General features: G+C 41.5%; 3 protein-coding genes across 12 annotated transcripts in view; all 3 read left to right on the top strand.

Moving 5' to 3' along the window:
* Positions 1-20,671, top strand: part of LOC139305975 (butyrophilin-like protein 2) — a 281,201-nt gene that overhangs the window by 54,400 nt on the left and 206,130 nt on the right. The gene's annotated exons all lie outside the window — the stretch shown is intronic.
* Positions 3,705-7,189, top strand: LOC139305747 (endophilin-A1-like). The gene is made up of 8 exons (XM_070929690.1): positions 3,705-3,767; positions 4,799-4,871; positions 4,956-5,099; positions 5,506-5,639; positions 5,744-5,902; positions 6,459-6,562; positions 6,662-6,792; positions 6,993-7,189. Exons 1-8 carry the CDS (start codon positions 3,759-3,761, stop codon positions 7,187-7,189), a joined length of 951 nt encoding a protein of 316 aa, XP_070785791.1. The 5' UTR covers positions 3,705-3,758.
* LOC139305622 (acidic leucine-rich nuclear phosphoprotein 32 family member B-like) lies at positions 13,701-19,760 on the top strand. 10 transcript variants are annotated; one of them, XM_070929533.1, is made up of 8 exons: positions 13,701-13,833; positions 15,772-15,921; positions 16,154-16,276; positions 16,622-16,819; positions 16,915-16,993; positions 17,296-17,309; positions 17,550-17,619; positions 17,945-19,760. In XM_070929533.1, exons 1-8 carry the CDS (start codon positions 13,780-13,782, stop codon positions 18,019-18,021), a joined length of 765 nt encoding a protein of 254 aa, XP_070785634.1. In that variant the 5' UTR covers positions 13,701-13,779; the 3' UTR covers positions 18,022-19,760. The 10 variants fall into 10 exon arrangements, with proteins under 10 accessions (XP_070785634.1, XP_070785632.1, XP_070785627.1 ...); XM_070929531.1 differs by lacking the exon at positions 17,296-17,309 and adding an exon at positions 17,353-17,363 and having other exon boundaries at positions 16,622-16,814; positions 16,907-17,008; positions 17,559-17,619; XM_070929526.1 differs by lacking the exon at positions 17,296-17,309 and having other exon boundaries at positions 16,909-17,004.

The raw sequence follows: 20,671 nt of genomic DNA on the forward strand, positions 1-20,671 counted from the left end.
CTAAAAGGTGGTTAGTTCTGCTTTCTGTGTGTGTGTGTGTGTGTGTGTGTGTGTGTGTGTGTTTAGGCGGGTTGGTGGGTGTGAAATGACTTCCACTGCCAGCACCCATGGGTCCATTCTGTGCGGTTAATGCCACCAAACTAAATGCTTCACTTTTCTGTGGCTTTGTGGGGGGGAAATAATCCACTACAGGACACAGGGAGTGTCTCAGCACAGCGCCCCCTGCAGGACACCACAACATTGTAATGTTTATGTATTTCTTCACCTCATCAGGGGGAGACTCGAAGGGGGTTTAATTGCGCAATTTGAGTCAAAAAAGTGCTTTTCTGAGTCATAACTCAACACACACGATACACATATTTTTAGGTTCAGTGTGACTAAAACCTCTCGAGGATATTGTTTTTGATTATCTTTGACTTTCCATTGCAAATAACTTGCCATGAAATCAAAGAAAAAAAGATGCTTCTTCTAACTGCAGAACTTGCCTGACAATCATCATGTTTTTAAGTTTCCTTCAGCGTCACAGTGATCCAGTGACAGTTGTCTGTACATCCATGAGTACACTGGAAACAGGAGCTGCTAACAGCTAATTCGGCATACTTTTAATTGTGCTAATTTTCTAAAATGTAAACATATGTAAGCTAGCTAACTGACTACATGGCAATGTTATCCCAAATACCTGCAAAACCCATCCCATCAGCTTCAGCTGTACTTTGTGTTTAGTGTTAATTTGCACATGTTAGCATGCTAACACACCGAACTAACACAATGAAGATGGTTAGCATCATACCTACTTAACATCAGCATGTTAGCATTGTCACTGTGAGCATGTTTGCATTTAGCTCAAACTGCTATGCCTTAGTGTAGCCTCACATAGCCGCTAGCATGGCTGCAGACTCGTTTTAAGAAAACAAAGGTATGGGCAGAAGCAATGTTTTTATTTTGATTTAATACATATACATATATATACAATATATACATGTATATAGTCACAAAGAAACTAACATACATCACTGATTCTGAGATGAGAAACTACTCAGCTCTTCCAGGACTAAAGACTTGTTGTTTTATCCTTCATGTTTTTGTAGTAGCAACGTTCATTTATAAGGCACCTCTCTGGGTCTGACATCATGTGAAGTGTAATAAAACGTCAGTTGCTGCTCCTGAATGTTGAAATCCGGTCAGACTGAAACAAACTGACGTCAAGTGCAGCGTGAAGAGACAGTAAGAGAGAAACTGTAGACGATACCAACGCTACAGGACCGAGAGTTATGTAACAGTGTGTCAGTACACCTCTCTGCAACCAGACTGAGTGTTCCTTACAGACAAGTGTGTGTGTGTGTGTGTGTGTGTGTGTGTGTGTGTGTGTGTGTGATTCTTGGAAACATGAGAGGACCCAGTCGGATCCCTGTCTCCATGGCAACTGCATCTTTCCCCTCATCTGTCTCTCCTTCTCACTTTCTGTCCTGCTTTGTTTTTGTATTGTTTTTCTACATTTTATAATACACCTTTTTTTTTTACTTTCTCTCTCTCACACACACACACACACACACACACACACACTCATCCATCTGTCTCGCTCTTTATTTTCCTTTATCAGAGCAGTAACTCACACACACACACACACACACACACACACACACACACAGGTGTGTATGCGGTTACATAAACATACGCATGTTTACCTTTGTGTTTACATGGTTTGTTAGTTTGATGAAGAAGACGTGTGACATCTGCTTCAGAGACCAGAAACACACACACACACACACACACACACACAGCATCAGCATCAGTCAACACGCTGCATGTCATGTTGGTTTGAGTGACTGCATAATGAGCTTCCACGTGTGCAGCGATGGAAGAAGTATTCAGGTCCTTCAGTCACTTATCAAAAGTACCAATACATTAATGTACAAATACTCCTTTTACAAGTAAAAGTACTGAATTCGAAATCACACTCAAGTAAAAATACACAAGTATTAGCATCAAAATGTAAATGAAGTCACTGCCTTTAACAAGACTTTCGTCTAAGTTTTGCATTTTTTGTGAATGAATGGATAATTTTACCTCTTCTGTCTTAAACCACAGCTGTATATAACTATAACTATAGCTTTGGTGGAGGGGGGGGGGGGATACAATATTTTCCAGTAGTATATAGTGGAGCAGAAGTAGCATAAAGTGAAAGAAAATACTCAAAGTTGTTATCATGGTAAACATGTTGTTATATGCTGTTATGATCATTTGCTAGCTTAAGTTTCTCTATTATTATTATTATTATTATTATTATCATTATTAGCAGCAGCAGCAGGATATATACTGCATGTGTGTGTGTGTGTGTGTGTGTGTGTGTGTGTGTGTGTGTGTGTGTGAGTCCACCTGAGGCGATCACAAAGTGAGAGGTGTCACTCTGCTGTCAGGATGACGGACCGAGCAGAAGAAAGATGCATCCGAGGTTTGAAGTCTAAATAAAATCAGACAGATGCTCCATTATTTGCTCCACTCGTTAATATTTAATAATAATATAGTTTTATCTTCGGTTTTAGTTGATTGGATCAAAACACGTGATTTGAAGACGCCATCGTGAGCTGTAGGAAATTGTGATTTTTCACTGTTTTCTGAATTTCTGATTTATAAAGCTGTAATGAAAATAATCTACACTGATGGTAATGCTAACATACTTATGCTAGCCAACACTGGCTACGCTACCTATAGCATTAGCTGAGCAGTTGCTATGTTCACCCAGCAGAGGAGTTTTATTTACAGCAGACTTGACTTTGGGTTGAAAAAGGAAAATGTTGGAGGTGTTTTGTCTTAAAACATTCCGGTTACAATTGTCCTGACGTAAGTTCCCTCGTTTGGATTTGAGATTTGACTTGACGCTATAATACAGATTTGATTTGGTATTCTTCAGTTTGAGTTGTGTCTTAAACAGACTTAAGTACAAATTCAAGGTACTTGTACCAGAGTATTTCCAGTTTATGCTACTTTATACTTAATAATAATACTTACATACTTTTACTTTGAAGGTTTTGAATGCAGGATCGTTACTTGTGTGGTACTTTTACTTCAGTAAAGGGGCTCTTTTCATGTATTATGTATACATATATCTGTAAAGAGATGAGCAGAACTCTTAACACCTTCATATTCATGAAATACAATAAATCCACGTTACGGTTCATCGAGACACCGCGTGCAGATTCAGGCGGCGTGCTGCCTCTGAACTCGTCTTCATCGGCTCTGAATGTGGAAAACATGAAAGCTGGTCTGCAGGGAGACACTTGGCCCTCGATGAAGGAGGTTTTATTGTAGAGGGATCTGTCGGAGAATAAAATCTGCTCGTTCGCTGCCTGAATAAAGTGTTATTGACTCACTTTAAGATACTTTAATGACATGAACAGTAATACTGAGGAATTAAAGGTCAGAGCAGTCTTGTTTTCAGCGTCCTCTAATGTTGGATTATAACTGTATCAGTTTCTACCATGTCTTCCTGACGTCTGTCTCTTTTTCCTACGTTTCTTATTTCATGTACCTTCTTTTCTTCTCCTGCCCTCCAGCAGCTCTCTCCACTCTCACTTTCATCTCCCCATCAGGACTTTGAAAGCAGTCCGGTCTTTCTTCTCTCAGGGAGGGTTTAAGACATAGAAGTCCTTCAGAACAGGACATCCTAATTCTCTCTTTCTTTGGGTTTCCTTTTACAGAAAGTCAGTGAGAAGGTTGGAGGTGCAGAAGGAACCAAGCTCGATGACGACTTCAAAGAAATGGAAAAGGTAAATATCTAATAAACCTAATGGAAATGAAACCACTGCAGTACATATTAAGTGACTACATGTTACATGCTTGGTTTAGTCCACTTTCTACACCACCGTCACATTTCTGTTAAAGAAAATGAGAATATTTTTATTGAAGTCTTAAAGACCCTGAAAACATATTTTCTCCATCAGCTTCTTACTCTGAGCGACGGAGTCCTACATCAACATAATATTTATGTATTAGTTACTTCACGTGAAAGATTTTAGTTTTTCTTGTTTTCCCTGGTTTGGAGTGGGCGGGGCTCAGTTGGAAAACAATGATGTCACGTAGTTCTGTGCACCAATCAGGGTGGAGCAATGTTTGAATGAGAATCTGATGACAGTCGGTGGGTCAAACCTGATCAAACCTGATCAAACCATTAACACACAGTCCTGATGAAGCCTAATAATATACCTTAAAGATGTTTTTTAACTTTGATTTTTGCTTATTTACTTATGAATACTTGTTGTTGAAGCCACGTTTTTAGGGGCTTTAAAGCTGAAACTGCTTCACAGTGAAGAGAACTGATGATGGCTTTTACTGTGAAGCAGCAGCAGGAAGTGTTGAGGTTTTGGATGTGAGGGTAGCTACTTTTTACTTTCAGCCAATAAGTGAGAGTTATATGAGATAATAATATAAACAGGCAGCAGCCAGTTAGCTTAGCATAAAGATTGTAACGGTAAAGACACAACGGAGAATTCTTTTACACTTTGGTTTTGTACACATTAAACAAACAAGACTGTTTGTGAACTTTAGAGGTGGATTTTGTCATCATTTGACAGAGCCAGGCTAGCTGTCTCCCCTTGTTTCCAGTCTTTATGCTAAGCTAAGCTAACCGGCTCTGGCTGTAGCTTCATATTTAACGGACAGGCATCAATCTTCTCATCTAACTCTCAGCCAGAAAGCAAATAAATGTATTTCCCAAAATGTTGAACTGTTCTCTTCTGAGTCTGAGTAAATCCTTTTCATTTTATCTCTCTCAATCTTCCTGATGTGTGTTCCTCTGCAGAAGGTGGACATCACCAGCAGAGCAGTGTTGGACATCATGACCAAAACTACAGAATACCTACAACCTAATCCAGGTATAAAACACACAGTTAAACTGCCACAACATGCCGCCTGCAACGTTATCAGTCACTCATAATGTGACCCTTGCCGCCCTGCAGCATCCAGAGCCAAGCTGAGTATGATCAACACCATGTCGAAGATCAGGGGGCAGGACAAAGGACCGGGTTACCCGCAGGCTGAGACCGTCCTGGGAGACGCCATGTTGAAGTTTGGACGGGAGTTAGGGGAGGAGTCCTGCTTCGGTGAGTGGACACATATTGTGGTGCTACGATGATATCTGCAAAGCCAAATATCATCACCATTAATACTTTTATATGTATTTGAGCTTGTTATGCTAGTCAGCTAACTTGTGGACACGAAGTCTGGATTCCAGCAGTGATGGGCACAAAACATCTATTCAACTGCAAACACACATGAACTAGTCAGTAAAGAACTCTAAAAACAACAGATCCTTGGCGTTCACTAGAAGGCTGCTTATTCAACTCAAATCAGGCGCAACCAAAGTCAAGCTGTGTTTTCAGACGTTTAAACAGTTCTTTCTGTGAGACTTTTGAGTCAGCATTGAAGTACAAAAACACTAGAAGAGGACACCTGACCCTCTCGAACCCGTTCGTTTACTCTGCCCCATTCTTCATCCCTTCCTCCCAGGTTTAGCGCTGATCGATGCCAGTGAGGCGATGAAGGAGCTCGGGGAGGTGAAGGACGCTCTGGACATGGAGGTCAAACAGAACTTCATCGACCCGCTGCAGAACCTCCACGACAAAGACCTCAAAGAGATACAGGTGGATAAAACACCTGTTACTGGTTCTCAGTTGAAAGGTTTTGGTCACCTGATTGCCATCGTTACGGATGGTGTGGAGCTAACTGCTTTTTCTCTCCGCTGCAGCACCATTTGAAGAAGATGGAGGGCCGCCGTCTGGACTTTGACTACAAGAAGAAGCGACAGGGGAAAGTCCAGGACGATGAAATCAAACAGGCGCTGGAGAAGTTCGACGAGAGCAAAGAGATCGCAGAGCAGAGCATGTTTAACCTGCTGGAGAGCGACGTAAGGACAAGATTAATCTGCCACTTCATTGTTTGGTCTGTGCAACATGAGAAAACAGAAGAAATGGAAATTACAGTTTCCTAGAGCCGAAGGTGATGTCATCAAAGACATGAATCAAATGTAAGATGAAGAAAAGCAGGAAATTCTTGACATTCTGGCTTGAAAATTACTGAAATGATTACTCGATTATCAAAATAGTTAATCAACCAGTCGTTGCAGCTCTAATATGAAAAAGTGAAACCGCAGAAAGATCATTTTTAAACCCCAATTATCAAAAACAACAGCTGACGTGGATGTCAGGATAAAAATACAACTTTGAAGTAAAAACATAATCACATATCCAAGTCTATTGTTGATGCTGACGTGGCTCTTCGGTTGCTATAGTTACACATGCAGAGTGTGTTCAAAACTGCAGTGGAAAAACAAAGAGCAGCAATGCTGTGCCGTGCTGGGCCAAGCCAGACTCCGGCCCAGCATGGGTCCAGAACAGGGATGGCAGAGAAAGAAACTTAGGTGTGTGTGTGTGTGTGTGTGTGTGTGTGTGTGTGTGTTGCAGATAGAGCAGGTGAGCCAGCTGGCAGCGTTGGTTCAAGCTCAGTTGGAATACCACAGCCGTGCTGCCGAAATCCTCCAACAGCTCTCCAGCAAGATGGAGGACAGGTATTGATCTCTGTGCCTGACTGTGATGAAAATAAACCAATTAAAATAGATCGATGTGGTAAGACAAACCTCTTCTAACTGTGTCTGGCCTTCATCCAGGATAAAAGAAGTGTCCAGTAAACCGAGGAAGGAGTACGCTCCTAAACCCAGAATGGCCCTGGAGCTACTGCCCCCCAGCGAGAGCCACAACGGGGGGATACACTCTGCCAAATCGCCCGGAAGATCACCAGGTAGAGGGTGGAAGTGTAGTGTGGCAAATGAGTGCTGGAACAAAGACATTTGTCTTGTCTCTGCAGTGGTTTAATATCTGCTCTGCAGGCCAGGATCCGACTCAGAAAAGGCTCAGTTAGAAGTTCAGAAATGGCCACTAGAGGTCGTACCATTCTCCAATTCTGACTAAAGCGTCCTTTTTGTTTCCGTCCCCTCGCAGCCCCCATGGACCAGCCCTGTTGCCGAGCGCTCTACGACTTCGAACCAGAGAACGAAGGCGAGCTGGGCTTCAAAGAGGGCGACATCATCACCCTGACCAACCAGATCGACGACAACTGGTACGAGGGCATGATCAACGGCCAGTCGGGCTTCTTCCCCATCAACTACGTGGATATCCTGGTGCCGCTCCCGCATTAGGTCCCGCCAATGACCTGACCCTTCCCTCCAACCAATCCAGACACCCCGAAAACAGCCTGTATTTGCGTAAAACAACAAACCACGCCTTCCTTCTACTTCTTCTTCTTCTGTGCTTCTGTGCGATTCTGCTTTCACAAAATGGACTGAAATGACTGCAACAGAGACGGAGACTGGGTGGATGAGACGAGGCAGTAGGACAGCGATTAGAGGAGGATTAGGATGGAGGATTTTAGCGTGAGAGATGCAGAAGAGAGGGATGGAAAGAGACGAGAAGACGAAGAGATGGTGACCTTTTACAGCACAGCGCTCCGCCGGGCAGCGCCGGATACCAATGAGGCTGTGGAGACTCGTGAATAAGGCTCGGTGTATATGTACGTGCATGTATGTGTCTGTATGTGCGTTTCAACCTGTTCGATCTCTATTATGATCAAGCCAGCACAAATTCCTGCTCGTCAGTTAAACTGCCTGACAGCTTTTCTTCTTCTTCTCTCTTTACGTTTCTTGCTGTCTCTCTCTGTCTTTTCTACCTTAACTTGCCTTCCTGTGCTTTTCTTCAGCCCTGGATTTCTCAGCACTTTCTGTCTTTCTTTCTTTCTTTCTTTCTTTCTTTCTTCCCTCCTTCCCTCCCTCCTTGGCTAGCACTGCCTTTAAGCATGACTCCATACCGTATACAGACCTCTAACCCATGACCCAGACCTTTCTGTTTTTTGTTTGACTATATCTCGTCCTCTTGTAAGATACTCTGCCTTTCTCACAGTCTGCATCGCATCTCAGCTGAGCGGCTGTTTGCATGAACCAGCCAAATGAAAAGTTTGACTGATAAGACAGTCAGTGAAATCTAGTTTTGGGGAGTGCATCTTGGGAATAAAGCCGTATCTGCAGTAGTAGTAGATTTGTCCAGAACGAAGAGGAGAATACTCGGCCACTTGTTTTGAAATCCATTTATCTTATAATGGGAATTTGAGCAGGTTTTAAAGGTTTTAAAGGGTCGGGAAACTCCTTCAACACAGCGATGAAAAGGAAAGCGTGACATGACTTCCCCGACGGCAGCGATATGCTAACTCAACCAGCACAGACCAGTTGTATTGAACAGACCTTTTCACCAGGTTGGTGAAGTAATGGCTTATTACAGTATGAATAAAGGAAAAGATGCAGTTTCTTTCTCTGTGTACTGCTCTAAGTTACCCAGTCACAGTGTTTTGTGAGTACCGTGTGGAGTAGATGCTTGTTGATTCGTCTTACTTGTGGCTTCTGCATGTGAGACTTCAGTTACACTTACAAAGGCTCAGTGTGTCCTCAAGGCAACATAATACACTACATTAAGACATTATATGGTTTTCCCAGTTCCCTTCAATAACTCCACTGAACATTCTAGAACTCAGAACGTTCTCGAGGTCTCTTAGAATCTTTCAAAACATTCTAGAATCTCGGCAACATTATTATCTCTCAGAACATCATCTGATCTACTGACACTTCTAGAGTCTTGGGGAAATTCTTCAACCTCTGTGTTACAGTAACCGTAACTTGAGCCTCGGGAACATTATAGAACCTTGATGCTGCCAAGATGTGAACGTTCTGAAACACCCCATTACATTTAAGAAACGTTCAGAGTAAACGATCTGGAGTGTTCTCAAGTATTCCGGCATTATCAGAACATTCTAGAACCCTCAACACATTGAAGAACTCACACAGGATTGAGAACCCTTCAGCTAACATCACATTTGAATGTTCCAAACAGTTCCTGTTAGGTCAGTAAGCACTCAGTATTGGTGGGAACTATTAGCGGTGCTAGTCCTGTGCACCTGTGTGCGTATGTTTGAGCAGTGTTCTTTATAAGGCAGTATTAAGGAGTCTACTCTGACAATGACCTCGTGTTATTTATTGTTAAAGGCTCTTTAATAATCCAACTATTTATCAGTGATGTTAAATTAAACAGATAGTGACAAATCTACATTTTAAAGGAACCATCAGTTCATGTCAAAACATTGGTCAAACCAAAGTTATGGGGTTTTGCCTTCGACAGCAGCAGAACATTTTGTAACATCAGAATGATTTTCGTCTCACAGCTACAGAGTGAAGCACGAAGCTTTGGCGCTTAGCTACAAGACAAGTTGACAGAGGTTCAATTAGACAGATGACTCCACTCGAGTCAACACTAGCAGCAATGGAAATGTTCTAGAAATGTCAAGAGAGCTGTTCAAATGTGTTCTTCAGTTTTATGTTTTGTTGGTTTGTTCAAACAAAACTTAAAATGTACTATTGTATTAATGACTGGTCAGGATTCAGTATGGTGCTGGGTTTAAATCGACTCCTTTGTACATAAAAAACTGAAGAGTGTCAAAGATCGCATACAGAGCCTGTGCTGGACCCAGTACTGGACCCAGGCCACACAGGAAGCTACAGTCCGTCACCATGACAGAATTATTGTTCTCCATTTTTGAAATTCAAATAGAAATTGAATGAATATTAAATTACAAAGTTTAGGGTTTTTCTATCCAGGGATTATTTATCACGTCGTCAAACATCGGCAGGAATCTGTGCTAGCATGGCTAATGCTAATGGGCCAGATGTGGCTAACCAGCTAGCCTTTCGCTTCACATTCCCGCACTTGTGTTTTGGTGATGCAGTGTCGAGCAGAAAACTTCATAGTACAAGTTTAAAAACAGATGCTTCAATTTTCATATTCTGAAAATGTATTCTGAACACTATTCCATTACAACTGTCAAAAAAATGACAAGTGAGGCATTTGTCCCAGGTGCATTGTTTGTGTTTCTTAAGCTATGGTTCAGGGCCGTAAAATGGGTCGCACCCTGCAGGTCAGCTGACAAAAGTAATAAAGTAATAATTAACCAGGTTTGCAGAAGAGAAAAAATATTTTATAAGATATTTGGTCGGAGGATGGGAACGTTTACGAGTTCCTCATGAGAGCTATAATGGTGTTATGTACTACTGTAGTAATAACAAGGAAAAATAAAAAACAGCATTCTTAACCAGAGATTCAATATAAACTATCAACAGTCAATAAACAGAGAATACCAAGGCAATAAATGATCTAACAATAAACTGTAATGTTTCAATAAGAGGAAGAGGCGGCTCTGAAGGAGAACTGTGGAACGGTCAAATCTATTTTATCTATCTCATCTATCTACAGAGCTTTAGAGCTGAGACATCTCTTCCATTGCCAAAGCACATATGTGACAGCAACAATACAATCACAAAGTAAAACCAGTGTCTCTTATTCTGTTACAGGTTGTGGTAAAAGATGGGGGTTTGGAGCACATCTGTGTTCTGTGTTTTTCTTTGTGTTCTGAGTCTGAAACCTGGTTTTCTGAGTCCGCCTGTGGAAAGTCTGTGAGCTGCATGCAACTGTTCCGCTTTACGTCTTTACGGCCGTTTGAGATGGATTTCCAAAAAAAAAAAAAAGAAAAAGAAAAAAGGGAGATATTTGTCCTGCTGGCTTTTTCTTGCGCTGCAGCGAGCCTATGTTAACTGATACTCATATATTTATTGTTTTTATCTTTTGACTTGGTTACGCTATATTTGTATAGCACTCCTCTTCAAATTACAAAGTGCTTTAAGACTTTTTTGAATTTTCTTGAATGTTTTTATTTATTTTCCACCTTGTCAGAATTGTTGCTCTTTTCTTATTTTTTTGTGTTTTCTTTTGTGCTGATTTGCCCTCTATGGCGACGTGTATTCTAACCTCAATGAGGGACTTGTACAGTGTTACACTCCATTATCCCGTTTCACCTCAATGAGAGTCAGACCTCGGCCACGTTACCTGCAGACTGAAGCTTCAGTCCTCCAGTCGCTCCTCAGAGACACAGCAGCTCTGAAAGTAGAAATATTCTCTCTGGTTTGGCTAAATTAAGAAGCTTGTGTTCTTTGTAGTTCAAAGAAAAGCCTTTGAGTTCCTTTGATTGTTAAATGGAATCAACCTGAAGATAATCAGTCAGGGATTATGGAGTTTAGCTCAATTAAATGAGTCATTTTACATTAATAACCAATTAGTAAACATAATCCCTCATTTACTGTTGCCTCTTCAACATTTAGGTTAAATACGCTTATTCACCTTCTTGCTGAGAGTTGGATGAGAACATTGATACCACACTAATATCTGTGTGTTTAATATGAAACTAGCACCAGCAGCCAGTTAGCTTAGCTTAGCATAAACACTGGAAACAGGAGGAAACCGCTAGCCTGTCTCTGTCCAATGGTAAAAGAATGAATTAAATGGTTGAAAGAATAGTTCAATATTTTACGCTTATTTGCTTTCTTGCTGAGTGTTAGATGAGAAGATTGATGCCATGTCATGTCTGTACAGTAAATATGATGTTACAGCCAGCAGCCAGCTAACTTAGCTTAGCATAAAGACTGGATACAGGGGGAAGAGCTCTAAAACAGCGACTCTAAAGCTCAGTCATTAACACATTAAAAACAACAAGTTGTGGTTTTACGGGGGATTATGAGCTGGACTATTTCTTGGCTGGGATAGCAACACAACAACTATTTTCTTTTAATTTAAGGACATTTAAGAGATAAAATTATTTATTTCATGTGATTTTTTAGGCCCCACCCAAGTGGTTCACCAAAGAGATTACTTCTGCTCCCAGGGCCACTTTGCTTTACAGAACAAACTACAGTCTGCACTCTGATTTTCGGGGGGTAATAATGTGGCCTTGGTCTGACCTGTGGCTGTTATATAACACTGTATGCCTTGTGGCTGTATAAAATAGCCCCCATGCCCATGGACCCTGGTGTCTTCTGGTGAGCTACATGTGTGTATGTGAATATATACACACCTTGTTGCTATTTATTTATGTATTATATGTATTAATTTAGTTATTTATTTATTTATTTATTTATTCTTGCGTCCTATTTATTGGTTTGGCACCTGTGGCGTATTTGACGATTGTCAATACATTGATGTATGATGTAGAGGAGGGGATGGGGAGATGAGGGGTGGGGGGATTTTTGGGTGTGGGGGGGGGGGGGCGTGGTCAATGGAAAAACCTAGCTGTGATACTAACTAACTGTTGCTCTCCTCGTATTGGATGATATAATCTAAGACCACTGTATGTATAACTGCTTGTCGTGAAGATGATCTACAATGTAATGACAATAAAGAATTAACACTATGATGACACAGTGTGGACAACAAGACTCCAATCTGTTCTTCATAGATCAATAGATTGACTAATGATTGACTGATAGACAGGAAACAGAGCTACAGCACCCCTGGCCGTACAAAAGTGGAACTGCATCAACAACCAGCAATAAAACTAGTGTGAATCACTCTTCACATCCACTGTTGATACTGTAATTGCTATGACATCATTAATGTAATTACTACGGTACTTCCAATGTAATTCTAATTGACATATTATAAATAATTATAAATATAAAAGGTAACTATAGACTCCTTTTCATTGGGAAAAGTAGCTGTTTTCTGTTTTTGCAAACGGTTGGAGAAAATGTTCCGACAGTCATTGAACGCAGCCGTCAACTGTTTTTGTGTGTGTGTGTGTGTGTGTGTGTGTGTGTGTGTGTAATGAGCCAAAATGGCCGCCGGTGGCGCTGTGGAGACGTGTTTCCTTCCTTGCTGCTTTCCCTCCTTTTACAAATCAACACCTGATGCTTTCACGTGCTACTACAAAACTCGAACTTTATAGCTCCCTCCCTTTTCGCGCGATTTGTTTTTGTTAGAATTTTTTAAAGAAATATACCCAATGAAATGCGTATTTTCCTTACTGTTTCTCATTGTTTTTATTTAAAATGAAGCGTACTGGACTGGAAGAGTGAAGAGGAGGAATTTGCAGTTGCTTAAAAATACAAGTTTCATGTATTTACCAACATTTGTTGTATACACACCATTCATTCACCACCTTGGTACGCAAAGCAAGTAGACAGATGACATCTTAAATTTAAATACAAAACAAAAATCAACATCCATTCCCAATGATGATCCAATAATTAAGGACCCCAGCTTTAAAACATGTTTGTGATAACTGTATATATTCTCACTCTCTATTCAATGAAACATATTGTATTGTGCTGCTGATCCTAATTGGTTTTATTCATTTGATGGATCGTCAATGTGCGCTGTGACAGTCAAAATTCTGAGGGCATTTGAAAGCAGCAAACTGCTTGACCCACTTTTCACGCACGCCACGGGAACGTCTCACTCGTTCGCGACCCTGTATCAAGTCCGACAGACAAAGATAGAGAAGTACCGGAAGTAAAATCGTTTGCCTTCAAAATAACTGTGTCAAACGCCACCATGCATACAACGTCCACTATCTTTGACTACGTATGAACAGGAATGAGTTTTGAAACATATAGGCGATCTTATATATTGAATAATGCGTCAAATTGCAGATGCAAATACATACCCTACGTTTCGAAAATGTCTCATTTGCATTTCCGCTGTGAGTGTGACAGTTTTATTTTGGAAGTCTTACCCGGAAGTCTTACGTTTTTACTCTAGCTAACTTCACACTGGTCCCGCGTGTTGATACTGAAGAGAGGATCGAGGAGAAACAAGTTTTTCGCATCGCAGAGACCCCAACTCAGGCCAAAACCAGAGGAAAATGGACATGAAGAAGAGGGTCTCCTTAGAACTGAGGCACCGGTCGCCGACAGAAGTGAGTAGCCCGGTTTGTTGTCTTGTTTATCGGAGACGCTGCGGTGTAAACTTGACCGGCCGGAGGGGAGGCGAGCACATGGCAGGGTGTCTGCAGGTCCCGAAAAGTGGCAAAATGTATATTCACTCTTTAAAGCTAAGCCTCAACTTGATATAAACTCTGGGATACGATTTAATTAAGTACCCTTTAAATGTTTACTTCACTACCAGAGGTCCTAAGTTTTATCCCTGGCGTTACCGCCTTGTTTTCAGTTTTACGTTCACACTTGGCTCACTTATTTAAGTCAAAATTGTATTGCACGTTGTTAAACTGTCAGTTACTAATGATATGTGTGAAACAAAACTTTCATGCGCCTCCTGCTCGAGTATTAAAATACACATCCGTGTGTCCCGGGTATGGCTAATGTCTGGAAATCTATTATTTCGAAGTTATAACACGGTTTATGACTGCATTGCATAAGCCGGTATATACTTGAAACACACAAGGTACTTCATTTTGTACTGCCGACGAATTTCAATATCCATTGTAGTTAAATATTCATCAAATTAATAGTCAACAACGATAATGTTAGCAGCAAAAATGACTCGTCACGATATTGCTTATATCGTTTAATACTCGTGCAACGTTAAAGCAGGAAATGCGTCATTGTTTTTCGGTTTACACGCTGCAATGCTGATAAAATCGTTACATATTATTCTTAAACCACAAACTCATCTCCATTTAGCGTCACAACATCCAGTTTATACATTTTAAAACTCATTGACGTTGTTGATATTATCACCTCCCCAGAGATTAGTCGGAGCCCGTGTTCATAACGTGCTAAGGGCGCGTAGCCAGCGGCGTGCTAACGCTAGCTTGCTAAAGTGGCTACTTCGTGTGCGCTTGTTTTGTTGTAGTCGCCCGAATTACTCCCCAAAAAACATTATAAACCGTGTCGGTTCCCGTCGGGCTCATTCGGGAGGTCGTGAGTTGGAATAAATTAGTAACGGTTAACAGGGAGCTAGCAGCCGAGCTAACTTAGCAGCGTCACATGTGTTAGGAGTTTATAAACAGAGCCTCGGCTGGGATCCGTTCCAATAGGAAACGGTACAGGGTCCTTTACACTTAGACCACAGTCTATAACTCCTCCTCTGTGGTGTACTTTGTTTAATGACCTTATGACCCAGTTATATCCCGGTCCTAAGTAAGGCTGAATAATGGCTGAAATGTTTCTGATACATACATGAATACAACTCAGAATACTTCTGTACTGTGAGAAGTAATTTGTTTTTCATTTGATAACAGAAGCCAAAATCCACTATGTTAAAGTTTGTCCAATAGCTGCACAAGACCTCAAATAATCTAATTAAAATAGCATCTAAAAGTGACAGTTATAATTAAATTAAGGGCTGATTTCAAGGATAAGTAATTGAGACTACAATGTTAGTGCCAGCTTTTACTACTTGGCACAGTTCAGTCACTACCCAGAAGAGCCCTTCTAGTAAACGTTTGAGGGTAAAGTGTGAAATACTGCGATTTTGCACTACTACAGTATGGCTGTGGTTTTCACCCGCCGTCACCTGGCATATTGAGAACACTCATTTTTGTCTTTAACGCCAAGTGGCGGCGCCCGCAGGGGTTATATTAGTGATACTGACACCTCAACCAGTCACTCTGGAACATATCTGTGTGTAGGAGTCCTGTCTGTGCCCAAATGTAGCTTAAAATCAAAAAATGAAGAGGGTATCAGTTGTATTTGGTTTTAAAAATGTTCCCAAGTCTCTGACAGTTGCAGGCAGCCAGTCAAGAGCCTGTTTGGTAAAGAATGTGTTTAACTTAATATATCAGATGTTAGTGTCTGAATGAGGTAACCATACATTAACAGATTATAGTGGATTCATTTCAAACCCTGCTTGGCCCACCTTTGACCCAAGCTGGACTAACTCCACCTCCCTTCAGGTCCAGGAGCTGGTTCTGGATAACTGTCGCTCCGGCGAGGGGAAGATCGAAGGAATCACAGGAGAGTTCTCGAATCTGGAGCTGCTCAGCCTCATCAACGTCGGCCTGACCAGCGTAGCAGACATCCCCAAACTGGACAAACTCAAAAAGGTGAGCGAACCAAACGCACCCAGACTGGAGGTAAAAGCAATATATGTAATAAACCTCAAGCTAATATTTATGTGTCATCAGAAATACTTTATTGATCCCTGGGGGGTCAGAAGTGGGACACGTGGCTACACAAACTCTTATTAAGATTAGTCTTGTGTTATTTCCCGTCACTTGATTTTCTTATTGTTTGATCCCAAAGTAAATAAAAGAAATACTTTTCTCTCCTCTGCAGTTGGAGTTAAGTGACAACAGGATATCAGGCGGTCTGGAGGTCCTGGCAGAGCGGCTGGTGAACCTAACGCACCTCAACCTCAGTGGGAATAAGTTCAAAGACATCAGCACCTTGGAGCCGCTGGTGGGTCAATAAAAACTCTTTCACCAAGTAACTAAATATCTCGTTCTTCTGCGCAGCCAGTGGTCGGACTGGTCTGACACAGTCGCCACGATTTTACATTAAAGAGGGTCGAAGAGATCAAACGGAAAAGTCTTTCATGATGTTCAGACATTCAATGTGTTGAGATATATTTCCTTCCAAAACTGTGAGGAACTATTTCCTATTTTTGCATCAATTCACATTTTCTTTTGTTGATTTTCTGGAAAGTTCTGTTCTAATTTGCTCTAAATTCGGATGGAAACTCGACTGTTAGCAGCAGCGTTACCTGATAACTGAGTGTGTAATCGCGTCTCTTTGTCCCACCAGAAAAAGTTGCCCCAGCTGAAGAGTCTCGACCTGTTTAACTGCGAGGTGACCAACCTGGCCGACTACAGGGAGTCCATCTTCAAGCTCCTCCCCCAGCTCACCTACCTGGACGGCTACGACATCGATGACTGCGAGGCCTCCGACTCTGACGGAGAGGGAGACGGAGTCGAGGATGAGGATGAAGAAGGTGAGAGTTCAGTGTCAACAAGGCCGGAAGAAGAAACCGAGTCACTCCTCAGCTCTTCACTGAACCTGGTGCACGTTGTCCCTGTTTCTGTGTTCCAGAGGGAGAGTCGGAGGACTTTGAGGAAGAGGAGGAGGAGGATGAGGAGGACGTAGTGGCTGAAGATGATGACGATGATGATGACAGTGGTGACGACGAGGTGAGTCTGGATATACAGAAGTGTCCGTCACACCAGCTTAAATCAGCGAAATCTGTTTGTGTTGAGTTGAACTTTAACACCTTTCACACTTTTTAACATTGATCAATAGCAAGCCGTCTAGTCAGAGCCGGTGTTTTATTATTAGAATCATTTATTTGTACTTTATTTGTGCTTTACAATAAAAAGAGATAATAATGGTAAATAAAATCCAAAACATAAGATGGAAAACAAGATAAAGTTGGAACAAACTGTGAAATTATTATTGTCCTGTTAGCATTCGAGCTAGCTCAGAGCAGAGTGGGGGAGCAGCTGGGGGGGTAAACAGGCCAGTACAGAGAAAACTGAAAGAGGCTCTGGGTGTTGTTGTGCCTGATTAGCGCTAGCATGCTCATGGACAGCTAACATGTTAGGAATTAGCTCGCCGGCCCGTCAGTAGTAGTCTGATATTTCATGTGGATGAGTTTCTCCGTGACTCTGCAGGTCCACTGTACATCACAATGTACTCATCCGTGTAAACATTCAACAACCAGCTTCTCTCTCTGTAGGACGGAGAGGTGAACGGAGACGTGGACAGTGAGGACGATGACGAGGATGAGGAGGATGAGGAGGATGATGGTCAGTAACAGTGTGGCACGATCCTCTTTGTCAGCATTTTATTTGACTTCTCCTGCGTGAACTCGAGCTCTTTAACAGGAAGATGTTTCCTCCTCAAACATTGTGTACGTTCAAGAGGAATTGATCAAATATTTAAATAATTGATTTAACAAATTGGACAAATTGATCAAACTTAATTCATGGTGAGAAATCCTGGTTGTCTTGGTGACGTCACGGTTTATTCCCAGGATGATGTAATAATTACAAATGGTGGAGAAACAATGGACCCAGTCGTGTTGTTGTTGTTGTTGTTGTTGTTGAACCCCCTCCTCCTCCTCCTCTGCAGATGAAGACTCGTCTCCGGCCAAAGGAGAGAAGAGGAAGAGGGACCCTGAAGATGAGGATGATGAAGATGATGATTAAGGACCCAGGGAGACCCCTCAAACCCCTCTGACCTCTCGCCCGGTGACCCCCCCCCCCTTCACACCCTCCCCTCCCCCCACATGACCTCTCCCCATCCCCCCCGCCCAATGCTCGCTCCCCCCATTCTGTCGATTCCTGGGCTGCGTTCCATTTCTGAAACTGGGCTCCTCCCACTGAAACACCTTCCGTTCATTTATAAAAACACCCAAATTCTCACGTTATATTATTTTTCTTCTCCTCTTGCAAATGTTCATTCAGATTATCACCAGAATATTATCCTGAATATTCCGTTCGCTCCCGCTGACGAACAAACATAAAAACACTGGATTCACGTTTGTTGATAGAATTTACTTTCTGGCATCTGTGTGTTCGTGGCGGCACATTTTAGTGAACTCATTATCGATTAATCTGCAGATTAATGTCTCGATGAATCGTTTTGTCTATAAATTGTGAAAAATGCTCGTTGACGTTTTTGTTTTGTCCAACAAACCGACAAAACCCCCCAAAGATAATCAGTTAACTTTCATATATGACAAACAACAGAAGAAATCTTCACATTTTGGAAGCTGGAACCAGAGAGTCTTTGGATTTGTTTTGTTTGGAAAAGACTTGATTATTGTCCATAAATATTCTGTCAGTGTGATGGTTTCAGCAGCACCTCGTCGCTCATTCATTAGAAAATAAGGAGGAACATTGAGCAGCATGAAGTGCCTCTGACCTTAACAGAACCCCTTTCGTTTTTTCAGAGAAATAAACTCAAAATTTCATTTCACAAAAGCCACTTAAACTGAGTTGGTTATTGATTTTGGTTGGTTCTCAGTCAGACAGTCAGCGGGGGATTAATTACATCTTTATGTTTATAAACAGAACATGATGGGAATTTTTGGACAATTTTAACTCTAAAATTCCTTCTCCGTTAACAATAAGCATCCCGAGTCGTAAGAAGCTCGAAATCGAAGCGTCGCAGCGGGGAGGTTTTGTCCACTTTGGACAGAAGACGTTGATAAAGATCCTTTTTCTCAGTTGTTATTGTTTGAGATCACAAACGTTCTCGAGAAAAGTCGCTGATATAAACTGTCAAAATAATTAATAATAATAATTTGTCGACGCACGACGTCGTAAACACGTGAAACAAAGCTTAACTAGTTTTTCCGAGAGAATAAAACGAACTTTGGGTCGCGTCTGTGGGAGGAGGCGCAGCAAAGGCTCATGGGAGGTAAACGGCACTTTGGGATTTAAAAGACACCGAACATCCTCCCTTTGTTTCCCCCCTTTTCCTCCCCAACGCCCCCTGTGTGACATCACCACTCTGGGACTGAACCAGCAGCTATGATGTCATCACCGCGCTCCCGACAGGCGCTGTGATGTCATCAACGGACAGTCAAACGTAGTGAACATCCCTCCCAAAAACCTCCTCCACCCCCCCAGGCCGAGCGCGCTCAGGGCAAACTGTGTTCTCTCTTTTTTGCCAACAGAGCTTTTTAAAAGAAATATTTTTTCAGAGAAATTGTTTTTGTTTAATTTTGTATGGTTGTCTGGGGACACACTCTCTCTCTCTGCCTCTCGTCATTTCTCTTCCTGCTCCGTAGAGAGATCCAGTTGATCCTTCACACTTACACTGACTAGTCGAGGTTGTGTTTTCTTTTCTTTTTTTTTTTACTTTCTGTAAGTTAAAGGAAAAACAAACAAAAAAAAACACACAAAAAGGACTTTGTAAATAAAATCTTAACATTTTGCTCCTGGCGTCTCCTCTCTGGCCTTTTGTCTCCCCTTTAAAGGTTATTTCCAGCTGGAGTTGTAGAAGACAAGTTTATGACCTATAGTACCTGCAGAAGTAATAAGTAATGCCGTTAGCTTAAGTGTTTTGACAACTATCAAGAAGTTTCTGATAATTTAGAAACAGTGATGCAGTTGCGTAGTTTCTCCACCAGAGAGCACTAACAAGTTCAGACTCGGCTTCACTTATTTGACAGCGTTGCAAATTCAGATTCGTATGAAATATAATTAACTAATGAGTATGTTAATAAAGATTAAGCTACACAGCAGTTTGTAAAGTAGTTAAAATGAGCTCCACTCGTCCCAGCTGCGACACTAAAGTGAAAGTCATTGATGCATCAATAATTACAGTGAAGTTATATTATTCTGACAGGACATTCTACCTTTTTTTGCACTTTCACTTAAGTAAAATTGTGAATGCAGGACTTTGACTTGTTACAGAGTATTTCTACGCTGTTGAATTGTCACTTTTACTTGAGAAAGATCTTCTTCCATCACATCTTGGTCACAGTTCTTTAAAGCAAACTTTATTTAAAAACATGAAAATCTGGATTTTTAACTCAAACACTTCAGAAGTTATTACAGCTCATCCTCTAGGAACAATGAATGTATCGTATTTCCTGTTGGTCCATCCAATAGTTTATAGATTTTCTAAAGAGGAGGACCGACATCATCCCTCGAAAGACGGGGATAAAAAACGTTAAGAATAAGACAGATGTGCCTCACAGGGAAAGAGCTTTAGAGACACTTGTGGACGTCCAGAGTTCCAGAAGTAAGTATGTAAGCTGTTAATTCATTAAGCTGTGTTGACTTTGTTGACTTTAAAGCTTAAACTGCTTGTTTGGTTTGTTTTGGCAGCTCTTTCTGTATCTTG

Source organism: Enoplosus armatus, chromosome 23 (genome assembly GCF_043641665.1).
Source record: "Enoplosus armatus isolate fEnoArm2 chromosome 23, fEnoArm2.hap1, whole genome shotgun sequence".
Lineage (NCBI taxonomy): Eukaryota > Metazoa > Chordata > Actinopteri > Centrarchiformes > Enoplosidae > Enoplosus > Enoplosus armatus.

Excerpts from the sequence above, each read along its gene's own strand:
- LOC139305747 (XM_070929690.1), top strand. Across the intron at positions 5,100-5,505 it reads AGGGGAGGAGTCCTGCTTCG|GTTTAGCGCTGATCGATGCC; the intron begins GTGAGTGGACAC and ends CCTTCCTCCCAG. Across the intron at positions 5,640-5,743 it reads AAGACCTCAAAGAGATACAG|CACCATTTGAAGAAGATGGA; the intron begins GTGGATAAAACA and ends TCTCCGCTGCAG.
- LOC139305622 (XM_070929531.1), top strand. The coding sequence starts at position 13,780 with ATGGACATGAAGAAGAGGGTCTCCTTAGAACTGAGGCACCGGTCGCCG. Across the intron at positions 13,834-15,771 it reads GGCACCGGTCGCCGACAGAA|GTCCAGGAGCTGGTTCTGGA; the intron begins GTGAGTAGCCCG and ends ACCTCCCTTCAG. Across the intron at positions 16,815-16,906 it reads TGAGGATGAAGAAGGTGAGA|AGGGAGAGTCGGAGGACTTT; the intron begins GTTCAGTGTCAA and ends TCTGTGTTCCAG.